We start from the raw sequence: 15257 nt of genomic DNA on the forward strand, positions 1-15257 counted from the left end.
ACTTAAAACATTTTAGTCTTACTTCTACTCATTTACTCATTCAATATTTATTGAGTGCCTACTAGGGCCAGACATGTTTGTAGGAGCCCCAGATTTACAGAAGTAAAGCTCACCCTCCACCGCTGCGTTCCCGCAAGGAGCTATTTCTCCCGCTTTCATTGAAATATATGTATGAATTTTCACCTGCCTTAGTTCAGTGGTTCTCATAGTGTGGTAGCAGCAGCTAGGAGACCGTTACAAACGCAAAGTCTTGGGCCCACCTCACACTCTAAGGATGGGCCCCAGCAAGCTGTCCTTTTTACAAGCTCTCCAGGGATTCCGATGCACATTCGAGTTTGAAAACCAAGGTTTTAGTTCCACCGTTTGGTATTTTTTTCTAAATAGGTCAAAAATCAACATCCGGCTTCTAAACCCACGTCAGGCCTCTTCGTGGAGTACCCGTGTCACCCTATGGGATCCAACAGTAACCATCCCTAATTCAATAATTGGTGGTACCTGCAGGCCGGGCGGTAATCCCAGCACTCTGGGAGGCCGAGGTGGAAGGATCCCTTGAGGTCAGGCGTTCGAGACCAGCCTGAGCAAGAGCGAGACCCGGGCTCTACTAAAAATAGAAAAATCAGCCAGGCATGGTGGCACATGCCTGTAGTCCCAGCTACTCGGGAGGCCGAGGCAGGAGGATCGCTTGAGCCCAGGAGTTTGAGGTTGCAGTGAGGTATGATGACGCCGCGGCACTCTAGCCTGGCAAGAGAGTGAGACTCTGTCTCAAAAAAAAAAAAAAAAGAAAGAAAGAAAATTGTGGTACCTGCGATGATGGGACTAATAGTGGCACTATAATGGTTTCAGAACAAAAGCAACTGCCGTTGACACTCTGAGGCCATACCAACCAAAGTGGGCTGGGCAGAGTTCGCGACGGCGTTTTCACGCGCTACACCCAGCGGGCACCTCAAGCCTCGAGGCCCGGGTCTAGCTGAGTCAGGGCGGCGCTCAGGCCGAGTGTGGCCGCGGGAACCCGTCAAGCTGGGCTGGAGCCTTCAGTCAGAGGCCAGATGCTGGAAACCACGACCGCATCACGCGGGTTTAAAGAAGAGCGGAGGCACACGGAGAACCCCGGGGCCGAGCACGGATGGCCGGCTCGGAAGCCGCACCCTCCGGGCCCAGGCGCCGGCAGGGCGGAGGCACGCGGACGCGGCTCCAGCACAGACGCGCGGCGCGGGGCGGCGCGGGCTCCAGGCTGAGGCGTACGGGGGCTACAACGGGAGCGGCTGCGCCGCCCGGCCGGGTCAACGTCGTGCGCATGCGCGGACCCGGCGCCATTTTGGTGGCCGGGCGCGGAGGTGATTCCACATTGAGGAGAACGCGGCGGCCGGGGTGGCAGGGGCAGTGTTCGTGTGCTTGGGCCTGAATCGCCGAGGGAGGAGGTGGTGGAGGAAGAGGTGGCGGCGGTGGCGGTAGTCGTAGCGGTGGCGGAGGAGGCGGGTACGAATCAGCTGCGGGCGGAGACATGGCCAACATCGCGGTGCAGCGAATCAAGCGGGAGTTCAAGGAGGTGCTGAAGAGCGAGGAGGTCAGAAATGAACTCCCGGACGTCCCCCACTTCAGCCCGGGGCGGGGGGGCCTCCCGGTGGCGACCCCGAGATCCCCGGCGGTCCCCGCGTGGCCCTCCGTGCGGCCGTCCTCCTGCCCGTGGGGAAGCAGCAACCTTCCCCTCCTCCTCCCGCCGCCTCCCTCCCTTCGCGGGCCCGGGATGGACGGTCTCGCGGGCGGGCGGTCTGGGGAGGAGCAGGTTTGGGGGCCGAGGGAAGGGGGCATTTCTCGGCGGGATGTGAGCTCCAGTGAGAGCCCCGAGGTGGCAACAGCTGGAAGTGTGGCTGTGGGGTGGGGAGGGAGCAGGCCGAGCCCGAGAAAACCCGGGAAGTGGGTTGGGGGAAGGGGAAAGGGTAACTGGATCCGGCGAGCAGTGCCGTTCGGAGGCCCACACTTTTGAGGGCGTTCTGGGTTAGTGCCCGTCAGGCCTTTACCGTCCTTTCCGTAGGGAAGGAGCGATGAGTCCTGCCTCAGGTGTTGATGAGAGAAGGACATTCAGAGTTGCTCTCTTAGTTGGGTGTTAGGAGACAAGGGGAGACATAATAGGATACTGTCTTATTGAGGGGGATAAGGGAATTTTCACCCGGGATAGGAAATTAATTCCAAATTAGATCATTATCTCCTTTCCACTTATGCCCAATTCCTGGGCCCTTTTATTGACATCTAAAGCTTTTTGACTGGGCAAAGGCAAGTTGTTTGTGTACTAAATGCATTTAAATGTTTTTAGTTAGGAAAAATAATGGGGTGTATGGATAGTTTATTTCAAAATACTGTTTACACGTTACAGTTCAGAGAATCTCTCCTAAGACAATGCCTCTGTGACTCGTGTTGTGCCATGAAACTTCATTATGATGTCCTTCATAGTTAAATTGATTCTTACTTTTGAGAAAAAGACGTATTAAAAACGTGGGATTTCGCCAGATTGCTACATTGTTAGATCTTCTTATTAAGCGAGTAGGTTTATCCTGACATATATATACATTTTCAAAAAATTGTCTGCGGTTGCTCTTAAGTTCTGCAGAATTTAGATACAGTAGCGCTGGCCACATTTATTTATATAAGATATTCAAAATGCTCTAGTAATTTGACTCAAAACTATGTAGTATTAGTACAGTTTTTCTAAAGATCAACAATGCCAGTTTGTCTTTCCCTACTTGAATTAAACAAAAAGTAACACTGAAAATGATTATTATCTTTAAAAAGATTCACATACCATTATTGAATGTATCATTGCTATTTTCCTCTTATGGTTGGTACTTTGATGATGTCAATGATTTGTGAAATTCAGCATTCAAAGTATGTGATAGGTAATTAACATAAGTCTGAAAGCACTTAATCTTTATTTGTGCAACTGAGTAACAGTGATCATGTATCTTTCCAGGTAGACATGGAGAAAATAATTATTTAAGATTTAAAAATGACAAATACTAGCAGACTTATTGAATGTAGTAGTATTTAAGTCATGATTGGTTTTACAGAGCATGTGTATGAACTCTGACCTCTGTATTTGTTCATATGCCAAAACTCTGGAATGGAAGGATGACTTTGTATTTTTGTGGTACAGTGCAGAAACAGTCACAAATGTACTTATATACAGTGAAACGGCAATTTTTACTTATTTAATAAGAAGATGTATTCCGGGATAGTTCACATATATATTCCTAATGAAAGATCGCAGCTAATGCTGTTGCCAACAACCTAAAACATTTCTTCTTTAATAAGGTTGTGCAAGCCTAAAACTTAATAGACTTCTAATGCTTTTCTGTTACTTAAACGTGGTAAGTTACTGCTCTGGTAATTCATACGGTCTCTTTGCTTTATGTGAGCCAACTTTTCGCCAGGGTATTCTTAATACTTAAGTTGAAGATTACAAGAAGTACTTGTATTGCTCTAGTAATGCATATTGTAAAAATAATATTGCTCTTTATATGTTAAGGGATGATGAAGCCTTAGTTCCAATAAGTGTCATAGTGTTTCAGAGGAAGAAAACAGGACATGCAAACAGACAAACAAGTTAATTTGTTTGAGAACAGCACCTTTATAAATCTGGAAGGAAACTTGTTCCAGGAACTTACGTTGCAAAGAAAATTTAGGGAAGAGATAATTTGATCTTGGAATAAATGTAACCAATAAATAGCTTTATTTTCACTAATGTTTTGTTTTGTATTTTTAGTAGACTCAGTTCTGTAAGTGGATTATGTTGATTATTTTCAGCTCATTGAAAGACGTGTGGTACATTCCAGGTGTTTCCTTTTTAAGTGTGTAAATCCAGTATTTTAAATGGCTAATCAAGTATTTCATCATGTTACCTTATGTAAATCTCCACCTTACCAAATTTTATTTTATATGTTTGTGTTTACTAAGAATACTGGTCAAGAATTTTTTTTTTTCTTTTTTTTTCTTTTTTTGGCCTTTCAAGTGCCTCTGTAAAGATAGCTGACATTTGCTGAATTCTGGTCATGAGAGTTTATAAGCAGCCATTCTTACAGAGTGCTTTGGTTAAAATATAGCCTCCAAGATAAACGTGAAAAGCAAGATGCAGAATAGTGTGGATGAGGCCACCATTTGTGTGTCAAAAGAGGGGAAATACGTGTATTTGCTTGTATAGGTGAAAGGATTTATGAGACATTGATGAAATTGGTTGCTTCTGTGTAGGGGAATTGGGTGTATGGAGCATGGGTTGTAGATCTATAGATCCTTTTTGAATTCTGAGTCATGTGAATGTTATTTACACAAAATAAATAAAATAATAAAGGCACTATGTAGGCCTCTTTTCCTAAGACAGTGTTTGGAATTTCTCAGATGTTAATCTTTAAATATGAATGTGGCTTTTAAGTAGTTTTAAGTAATGTTTCAAAGTTGTTAGGAAAGGAAAATTGATTTAAAGTACATTTTATAGTTATTTTATAAGTTGAATTACAAAAGTGAATTGTTAATTGTGAGGATATAAAACCATAATCTGTATGTTTTTCATAGGTTATATTATTTACTCTCAGTTATTGCTGCTGTTAAGTAACTGCCATTTGTAGACTGGCTCTTGTGTCATTTGTTTATACATTATTGCTAATTCTTAAGAACATGTCTTTGAATAGATTTCCTATATCTTAGATAAGAAAATAGAGATTCAGAGAAATGATTTGTCTGCAAACATATAGCTTTGGGATTTGGATCTAGGTGTGCTTGTATTTATATTACACCACACTGTCATGATTTGCCAAGAATAGGCATGTTTTAAATTATTTAAAAATAATTGAGCCTGGTTTGTATTACTGGTTAAGGGATTTAAACATAATCTGTTAGTTTAAACTCGTTGAAATAAGTGTTACCTATAATTAACTTAAAGATTTACTTGCATTTCAACATGCAAAATAATTGTTTTAATTAATTTATTTTTTTAGAGATAGGGTCTTAGTCTATCACCCAGGCTGGAGTGCAGTGGCATAATCATAACTCACTGTAGCCTTGAACTCCTGGGCTCAAGCAGTCCTCCCACCTCAGCCTCCCTACTCACTGGGACCAAAAGGCACATGCCACTGTGTCTGGCTAAATTTTTTTGTTTATTTTTTGTAGAGGTGGGGGTCTTACTGTGTTACCTAGGCTGGCCTCAGACTTTTGGCCTCAAGTGATCCCCCTGTCTCAGCCTCCCAAAGTGCTGGAATTATATCTGTGAACCACCATGCCTGGCCTTGACATGCAAAATATTTTCATTTTATTGTTTCAAAATATTTTAAAATTTGAACTTCAATGAAGTAAAATGCCTTTATATCAATGCACATACTGTTGCTTCTTATGTTATATGGTACCTGTGGTTTGTTCACATGGTAGCTGCACTTTGGTAACATTTTCTGGCATTCTCATAGAGAATGTTTAAATCTATGGCATAAACAAATTGTTTTCATGGAAATTACTATTGTACTTTAAGTTTTCCTCCAGCATTTTTTTTTTTTTTTTTAGGAGACAGGGTCTTGCTGTATTGCCTAGGCTGGAGTGCAGTGGTGTGATCATAACTCTGTAACCTTGAATTCCTGGGCTTAAGTGATCCTCCTGCCTAAGCCTCCCCAGTAGCTAGGACTACAGATGCATGCCACCATGCCCAGCTAACTTTTAAATTTTTTGTAGATTTGGTGGTCTCACTATGTTGCCCAGGCTGGTCTCCAACTCATGGCCTCAAGTGATCCTCCTGCCTCGGCCTCCCAAAGTGCTGGGATTACGAGTGTGAGCCACCATGCCCAGCTTCTTCAGCATTTAAATAGATTTTTGTATCTGTTGCCAATTTAAATTTTAAAAATTGAATGTATTTGATGTAGTTTGATCTAGATTATTATGTACAGCAGTAGTTACAAATCTCATGAAAGTCTTTTGATTTCTGTTGAGCATGGTTTCTTACCCTTGGCACTATTGACATTTTGGGCAGATAATTCTTTGTTGTGAGTGGTTCTCCTATGCATTGTAGGATGTCTAGCAGCATCCTTGACCTCTACCACTAGATGCAAGTAGTACTGCCAGCCCTTTACCCTCACCTCCCCACCCTTTTTCTCCTTGCCAATTGTATCAACTAAAAACATCTTTAGACTGCTAAATGTTGAGACACATGTAGACAAAACTCTTTAGAAGAATATTTATGTGTATTTATTAACTATCAGAAGAACATTTGAGACTTAACTATGTAAGCTGTGTAGTATGATTTATCCAAAGGATGAATGGACAGTAAGAAAAAAATCTACTGGCTTTGAATGTTTTGTTTGTGAAAATTTTGAGTTTGTTTCCCCATTTTTGTATTTTTCTTTTATACTTTCTTCCTTTTGATTTAAAGAAAAAGGTAAAATTCCCTATCAAAAATGAATGTAGTGCTCGCTTCAGCAGCACATATACTAAAATTGGAATGATACAGAGAAGATTAGCATGGCCCCTTCGCAAGGATGACACGCAAATTCGTGAAGCGTTCCATAATAAAAAAAGAAAAAATGAATGTAGCCAGGCGCAGTGGCTCATGCCTGTAATTCAGCACTTTGGGAGGCAGAGGCAGAAAGATCATTTGAGGCCAGGAGTATGAGACCAGCCTGGGCAACAAGTGAGACCCCACTTGAAAATAAAAAAATATTTTAAAAAAAGAATGTAACAAGAATTTGAACAATTTTTTAAGAGTAGAAAAGTGATTTTTTCAAACAGTTATGTAAGTTACAGTTACGTGTAACTTTAAATAGTATGCCTTATGGGATTCTGGATTGGGTGGAGCAAGGAAAGCTTATAGATTGGGTAAAAAAAAAATCAAAGCCAGTGCAAGTGATACTGTTTGGGGTGCATTTCTTGTATTACTTTACTGTTACAAAGATACTGATCTCTGTCCATTGGGCATAGGTTTAGATGTTTCTGGGCTCCCCAAAGGGGTGACATGCCAGGGGAGCTCAGAAATGTCCGAATTATACTCTTATTTTCCAGTAAACCACATTACTGTTACTGAATGTATTGGTACAGCCCCAAAAGACTTACCTAGTTACAGAGGTTAGACAGACAAATTATAGATAAAAATGCTAGGTGCAGAGAGTAAGGGAGTTCTGAGGGTATGTGTATGGAGGGAGGTTCTTGAGCTGGATTCTAAAGGAAAGTTAAGACCTCAGATTTCAGGAGGCAGTCCTAAAGGAATTACAGGAATACTCTAATTTATGAGTAAATGATCTTTTCTGTAGACCCCTGAATTGGAACTAGGGAGCAGAGAGGTTATTAATAAAATTAGTCAAACACATTTACATGTTAAGAACAGAAAGGTTACACAGTTCTTACATACTCCAACATAGTTGTGGAGTTAGCACCCAAATCAAGAAACAGACTATTACCTGCCGCCATATCTCCTCTGTTTTCCACTTACTTTCCTGCCTTCTAATAGCACAGATTAGTCTTAAGTATGTTTGAGTAAAAGAACAGGCATAAAAGTATTTTAATTTTTGAAGGTTTTCAAAAGATGCTTTTCAAAATCTTTGTTAAAAAAAATAGTAAAAGATATCTGGACATGGTAGCTCACACCTGTAATCCTAGCGCTCTTGGAGACTGAGGTGGGAAGCTTGCTTGAGGTCAGGAGTTCGAGACCAGCTGCAGCAAGAGCGACCCCGTCTCTACTAAAAATAGAAAGAAATTAGCCAGACAACTAAAAATAGAAAAAATTAGCCGGGCGTGGTGGCGCTCGCCCGTAGTCCTAGGTACTCAGGAGGATTGCTTGAGCCCAGGAGTTTGAGGTTGCTGTGAGCTAGGTTGATGCCATGGTACTTTATCTAGTCAGGGCAACAGAATGAGACTCTGTCTCCAAAAAAAAAAAAATGTAATAGAGTCTTAGAAAATGTGCTAAAATGTGTTGATATTAGAGCTGAAAGAGACCTTATATCTAGGCCAAACTTCTCATCTGTAAGATCAGGAAACTGAGTCCCAAAGAGGTTGATCATTGCTCAGTGACACAGAGCTGGTTAATGGTGAACCTTGGCTTTTTGTATACCAGTCAGCCATAATAAATAGTTGTTTGGTGGAACTATCCTTTTCATAAATAATATTGTAAAAGCTGAATGCTAACAAAACTTCAAGTACAAAAGGGATGATAATATTATTTAAGTGTATCTTGCTTTTTCCTCTTAGTGTGAGAACTTAAACTTGCCAGGAAGCAGAGATATTTAACTCCTGAAGCATAATATAGTAAATTTTGCTTAGTAATTAACAGTGTGGGCTTTGGAATTAGATTTGCTTTGAGTTCTGGCTTTTCTGCTTAATACCTAAGGTACTGACTATATTTCAATTTTTTATCTGTAAAATGTGAGAAGATTAGGTGACTCTTTATGGTGCTTTTGAACAGTGCTTGGGACTTTATTTAAATGTTCAGTAAATGGATAGCTGTTAAATATCAAAATTAACTATGTTTTCATATTCTGTTCTGTTTACTGTTCTTGGATCATAAAGGTTTCCTTCAATGGCTTAGTGATTGCTGTATGGAATTTGCCTCAAGAAAAGGCTTAAGATGAGGGCTATAGAAATTCTCATAGTATTTCTTTGTCATCTCTGTGCAAACAGTCCGTGGTGCTGGTGGCCAAGTAGTCCCCCCTTATCCAAGGTTTGTTTCACTTTCTGCAGTTCCATTTACCTGTCGTCAACCATGGTCTGAAAATAGGTGAGTATAGTACAATAATATTTTGAGAGAGAGAGAGAGAGAGAGAGACCACATTCACATAACTTTTATTACAATATATTGTTAAAATTGTTCTATGTTATTATCATTATTAATATATAATATAATACTATTAATATTAGTATAATACTATTAATATTAATCTCTTACTGCACGTAATTTGAAGGTTAAACTTTATCATAGGTATGTATGTATAGGAAAAAACATAGTATACATGGAGCTCAGTACTATCCACATTTTGGGCATCCACTGAGGGTCTTGAAATGTATGGCCTGCAGATAAGGGAGGAGACTATACAAAGAATATATATGGGCTTTGTTCTCAAGGTGTTGGTCAGTCTTTCTTTAGGAGAGAGTTATAAATTGGAGAAAGATTTGTATTAAAATGGAGACTTTCAAGTAATACAGAGTTACGGGATTTTTGATTTCTTGACAAGGCCCTGGTCTCCTGGAACTGGACCAGGGAATCCAGATTCTAATCCTGTGGTATGTTTTCTTGGATCCCTTTGTTTTTTTTTTTTTTTTTTGAGACAGAGTCTCACTTTGTTGCCCAGGCTAGAGTGAGTGCCGTGGCATCAGCCTAGCTCACAGCAACCTCAGACTCCTGGGCTTAAGCGATCCTACTGCCTCAGCCCCCCGAGTAGCTGGGACTACAGGCATGAGCCACCATGCCCAGCTAATTTTTTTGTATATATATTTTTAGTTGGCCAGATAATTTCTTTCTATTTTTGGTAGAGACGGGGTCTCACTCTTGCTCAGGCTGGTCTCGAACTCCTGACCTCGAGCGATCCACCCGCCTCGGCCTCCCAGAGCTAGGATTACAGGCGTGAGCCACCGCGCCCGGCCTCTTGGATCCCTTTGTAAATCCCTTTTTCAGAATTGGGTTTTGAAAGGTAGAAAGTAGCTGGTGACATCTGATATCCATGTTCTCTTACGTAATTCTGACAAGGTGGGAGAACTTTATTTCATTCAAAACCCTTTTTCCTTTTTTCTTTAGTTCTTTGCTTTTACTGCAGATTTAGAGTAATAACTATAGTTGAATGCCTACTAGCTGACATTTTATATATATGACAGCTTTATGAGATTGATGTTATTCTTGTTTCACAGATATGAAAGTTGCAGCTGTGAAGAAATTAAGTAACCTTCTCAATATCAAGTAACTTGTTGGTGGAACGGAACAGAGGTTTCAAATCAGTTCTTTGCCTCCAGAACATTATCGGTTATAGTGAAGAGAGTAGCTTATACTCATATCTGCTGCTTGTTCCCAACACATTATTATTGTTATTATTATTTTAGTTTTTTAAAGAAAGGGTCTTTCTCTCCTGGGCTAGAGTGTAATGGCGTCATCATAGCTTACTGCAACTTCAAACTCCTAGGCTTGAGCAATCCTCCTCCCTCAGCCTCCCAAGTGACAGCTGTGTGCCACCACACCAAGCTGATTTTTCTATTTTTTGTAGAGATGGGGTCTCGCTCTTTCTCACGTTGGTCTGGAACTCCTGGCCTCAAGTGATTGTCCTGCCTTAGCCTCCCAAAGTGCTAGAATTACAGGCGTGAGCTACTATGCCTGGCCCCTACACATTATTTTTAAAGACTTTTTAAAATTATGATATATTTTACACTTAGAAGTTAAAAAAAATTATGTGTCTCTGTGTATCTATATATATATATGAACACCTTTATATCTGTGGTCCCTGTGTAACAGATTTTAACCTTCTCATACTGGGTTTACCCTGCTTCCCTCAATAAAATAAAACAAAACATAGAGGTGAAGCTCACTTTATAACTTTTCCCCTATTCTGTTTTTTTTCCTTTTTAGGAGTAACCACTATGTGAACTATACTTCCCATTCATAGTTCTGTTTTTAACTATTAACAGCATGGTATCTTTGAGTGTAAAAACACTTTTTACTGCTTTTGTAAAGTTTAAAAAAATTTTCTTTGTGGTGATTATAGTACACTACATCTCTTTTGGAAACTTTTTCTCTCAGCATTATTTTTAAAAGAGTTATCTGTGATAAAGCATGTTCTAGTTCTTTATATTGTATTCCATGTCACACTTTTAAAGTTCATTTTGATATTGATGGCATTTAGTTTCAACTTTTAGCTATTATAAACAATGTATTAAACATTATTATTAATGTTTTTTTGAGCCATGTAAGTTTTTCTAGGAAGTAGAATTGCAGGATCTGAGTGTATTTTCAGCTTCTGTGTGACTAGATATTGCTTCACTGTTCTCCAGATGATTGTATCAATTTACACTCCCATTAGCAGTGTATAAAAGAGTTCTAGTGAATTGATGTATGTAAGACTTAGATTTTTGTCATTATGAATGGATGTGAAATGGTAGCTTATTTTAATTTTTATTTCCCTTGTCAGTAGAGATACTGAGCATATTTTCGTGTTTATTGGCCATTAGGCTTTGTTTTGTGAATTTAGTGTTTACATTCTTTACCCTGTTTTTAAAAAATTGGGTGGAATGTATTTTTTTCTTGATTTGTAGGAATTCTTTATGTATTTCTATAATTTTGCCTATCTTCTTCCATTATGTGGCTTGATTTTTAATTTTGTGTTAGTTTTTTTTTTATGTTCTTTTTTTTGAAATCGTGGTAGAATACACATAACAAAATCTGTCATCTTAACCATTTTATCTTTTTTGTTGTTGTTGTTGAGGCAGAGTCTCACTCCATTTTCCTGGGTAGAGTGCAGTGAGGTCATTGTAGCTCACTGCAAGCTCCAACTCCTGGGCTCTAAGCGATCCTTCTGGCTCAGCCTCCTGGGTAGCTGGGACTACAGGCAGGCGCTCCAACGTCCAGCTGGGTTTTGTTTTTGTCTTTTTTTTTTTCTCTCTCTTTTTATTTTTGGTAGAGACAGGGTCTCACTTTTGCTGAAGCTGATCTCGAACTCCTGAGCTCAAGCAATCCTCCTGCCTAGGCCTCCCAGAGCGTTAGGATTGCAGGCGTGAGCCACTGTGCACCTGGCCCATCTTAACCATTTTAAAGTGTACAGTTCAATGACATTAAGTACGTTCATGTTGGTTGTGTAGCCATCACCATCACGCATCTCTAGAGCTCTTTTTCATCTTGCAAAATTGAAAGTCTACCCATTAACTTGAACTCCCTACTCCCTCTACCATCCAACTCCTGGTAAACACCATTCTGCTTTCTATCTTTATTATTTTTGCTATTCTATCATACATTATTTGTCCTTTCATGACTAGACTATTTTACTTTGTCCTACTTTTTGTCTTACAGAAGTTCAATTTTATGGTAGCCAAATTTTATCTTTTTCTTTATGTTGTGTTTTTTGTATATAAAGAAATCTTTTCCCAAAAAAAAGAAAGAAAGAAAGAAGTCTTTTCCTACTTTGATTTTCTTTCTTTTTTTTTTTTTTTGAGACAGGGTCTCGCTCTGTTGCCTGGGCTAGAGTGCCATGGCATCAGCCTAGCTCACAGCAACCTCAAACTCCTGGGCTCAAGCAATCCTTCTGCCTCAGCCTCCCCAGTAGCTGGGACTACAGGCATGCACCACCATGCCTGGCTAATTTTTTCTATATATTTTTAGTTGTCCAGCTAATTTCTTTCTATTTTTAGTAGAGACAGGCTCTCGCTCTTGCTCAGGCTGGTCTCAAACTCCTGACCTCGAGAGATCCACCTGCCTCGGCCTCCCAAGTGCTAGGATTATAGGCATGAGCCACCGCGCCCGACCCCCTACTTTGATTTTCATAAAGACATTCTCATGTATTTGGTTCTTAAAAATTAATTCATTCCTTCTTCAACTTTTGTTCTCAGGCTTCTCTCTCTACAATATCATATTGAAACTACTCCTTCAGGCAGTATCTTACCAGTTGTCAAATACAGAGTAACTTCTCAGCAATCATCCATTTTGTATACCTTTCTTCAGCATTGCCATCTTAGAACTATCCTCTTTCAGTTGCTCTGATAGTGCTCTTTTCTGATTTTCCTTCAACCTCTATTACTACCCTTTATAAAATGTTATCAGATCAGTGATTTCACCCTCCATTCTCCCTTTATCTCTGAAATCATTGTTTTTTTAAAGTCTGGTTTTTATTAATGTATCTCAGATGGACTATTTATATTAAAATAGTTTGCTTATTTACACTTATTTCTCTGCCTTTAGTCTCTCCCAGCCTCTCTGTTAAACCCTTGTGGTACCATGCCTCTGGATTTAATTTTTAAAATATGATTTTGTAATGTCGTTCTCTTTTAGGCTCTCTACTGCCTATTGCATAGAGTCAAAACCTTTATACTGTTGTTCGAGCCTACCTTTCCTGTCAAGTTGCAGGTACACACTTGCATTCCTATGCATCCCTCATATTCTCACTTTCCCTTAAACCTTCAGCAATACAAAATTGCTTGCTATTTAGTTCCGTCTGGACTAACCCCCTACCTCTTTTCTTTGCGTTTTTTTTTCCTTGAGACGGGGTCTCACTGCGCTCCACCCTGCCCGGCTAGAGTGCAGTGGCATTATTACAGTTTATTGCAACCTCAAACTCTTAGGCTCAAGTGATTCTCCTTTCTCAGCCTCCCAAGTAGCTGGGACTATAGGCATGTGCCACTATGCCCAGCTCATGTTTTCTATTTTTTGTAGAGACTGGGTCTCAGTCTTGCAATTCGTGGCCTCAAGCAATCCTCCTGCCTTGGCCTCCCAAGGTGCTAGGATTATAGGTGTTAGCCATGATGCCCAACATTCTTTTTTTCTGAGGTGGAGTCTTGCTCTGTGGCCCAGGCTGGGGTGTAGTGGCTCGATCGTAGCTCACTGTGACTTCCCTCCTCAGCCTTCTGAGTAGCTAGGACTATAGGTGTGTGGTATATACTTTTTAAAAAGGTTTTTTAAATTAAAAAGTTTTTTTAAGCCAGTCAAATTTAGCAGTAGGGGGTTGTATACCAACTTTAGTGATACTAATGTTAGTAAGTTCTGATAGCCCTCTACCATCGGACCAGCCTACATGTGATATATATACACTGAGTGGTCATTCTGTGTTTGGATGAAATTTTAGGTGTTTAGTTTCTTTCTTAGGTTCTTTATCTCCATCTGCCCATAGGAACTGTGTGTGTGCCTCATTGAAGGCCTTATCTTACTGATCTTACATTCCCCATTGCCTAGCACATGGCCTGCTAAGCAGGAGGCATTTGTTTTCCTGTATGAGTTTAAGGATTTTCTTAAGCTCTAGGGAGCTCATCTCCATCTACAACAAAAGTTTTATCTTACTTCTGGGACTAGGAAGAGTTCAATATGTTGATAAAGGTGGCTTCCAGGTGAAGTTCAATTCCTGTTTCATATAATGTAATTGCATCCTGAATTGGAATGATGGGATGTCAGAAGCCAAAAATTGGGAAGCAAGATGGTGGAAAGGGAATCTTTTTTGCCTTATTTTGTAGTTTTCCCCTTTGAAGATCTTAAGGAGCATCTATTTAGTATATATGACATCATCTGTATCCCTGTGGTTTCAATTCTTTAGTTTAACTCTACATTTTTTTAAATTTATTTACCAGATATTTACTGAATGCCACCTTAGGTGTTAATAAAATAGACATGGTCGTTGCTGTTATGGAGTAAATTATGGCTCAGGAAGGCAGTGAGACGTTGAGCAGCTAATTATAAATGTGTTTGTTGAATTTAAGTAAGGGGAGCAATGGGAATGGGGAAGTCTAACCTCAGGGGAAGTGTTCCTTGGGAATAACCCTTGAGCTGATACTTGGAGGATAAATTGGAGTTAACCTAGTCATACATTAGGATGATCAATGCTTATATACAGGTAGCTAATAATCATTGTATAATGAAGAATAGAAAACCATTTCATTGCTTTTCTCTTTTAAATAAATAGCCGATTTCTCTGAAAATAAAAGTAACAAATGTTTGCTTATTTTAGAATTTTAGAAAATATAGGGAACCATATTACAGCAAATATTATCTATAATCTAACCCCCAGAGATAATTCTTTTAAAAATTTTGTTTTACCTATGAAATATTTCAGACATACAGAAATACATTTTAATTTTGGTATTTCCTTCCATTGTTTTTTTCATTTGTTTGTACATATGCACATATTTATTTATTTTTATTATTTTATTTTATTTTTTTTAGAGACAGGGTCCTGCTCTGTTGCCCAGGCTGGAGTACGTACAGGGCATGATCATGACTCACTGTAACCTCGAACTCTTAGGTTCAAGTGATCCTCCTGCCTTGGCCTCCCAAAGTGCTAAGATTACAGGTTTGAGCCACTGTGTCTGGCCCATATATGCACATACTTGGGAGTTTTTTGTTTGTTTGTTTTTAAAGAGCTTTGACTACTATTCCCATGTGACTTTAAAGCCAAGTCAGTAATTTTTAGTGTGTTTTAATTATTTGAAGCTGTCTTCCCCAACTACAGTTGTTCCAGGCACGTGGTCTCAGATTGGTACTGCACAGCAGGAGGTGAGCTGGGGGTGAGCAAAGCAAAGCATCATCTTATTCGCAGCTGATCCCTATCGTTGCTGCCTTCTGTCAAATC

General features: G+C 39.9%; 1 protein-coding gene and 1 non-coding gene across 3 annotated transcripts in view; both read left to right on the forward strand.

Moving 5' to 3' along the window:
• The first annotated feature begins 1223 nt into the window (after positions 1 to 1223).
• Positions 1224 to 15257, forward strand: part of UBE2K (ubiquitin conjugating enzyme E2 K) — a 65681-nt gene continuing 51647 nt past the window's right edge. The window contains exon 1 of one of the 2 annotated variants that reach the window (XM_045550553.1): positions 1224 to 1564. In XM_045550553.1, coding sequence (XP_045406509.1) covers positions 1502 to 1564 — 63 coding nt within the window. In that variant the 5' untranslated portion in view covers positions 1224 to 1501. The remainder of the gene's footprint in view (positions 1565 to 15257) is intronic. The other variant, XM_045550552.1, reaches the window with a different exon arrangement.
• On the forward strand, positions 6432 to 6538 carry LOC123637552. The gene has a single exon (XR_006734921.1). It is a non-coding gene; the product is annotated as a U6 spliceosomal RNA (small nuclear RNA).

Source organism: Lemur catta, chromosome 4, assembly GCF_020740605.2.
Source record: "Lemur catta isolate mLemCat1 chromosome 4, mLemCat1.pri, whole genome shotgun sequence".
NCBI classification, from domain to species: domain Eukaryota; kingdom Metazoa; phylum Chordata; class Mammalia; order Primates; family Lemuridae; genus Lemur; species Lemur catta.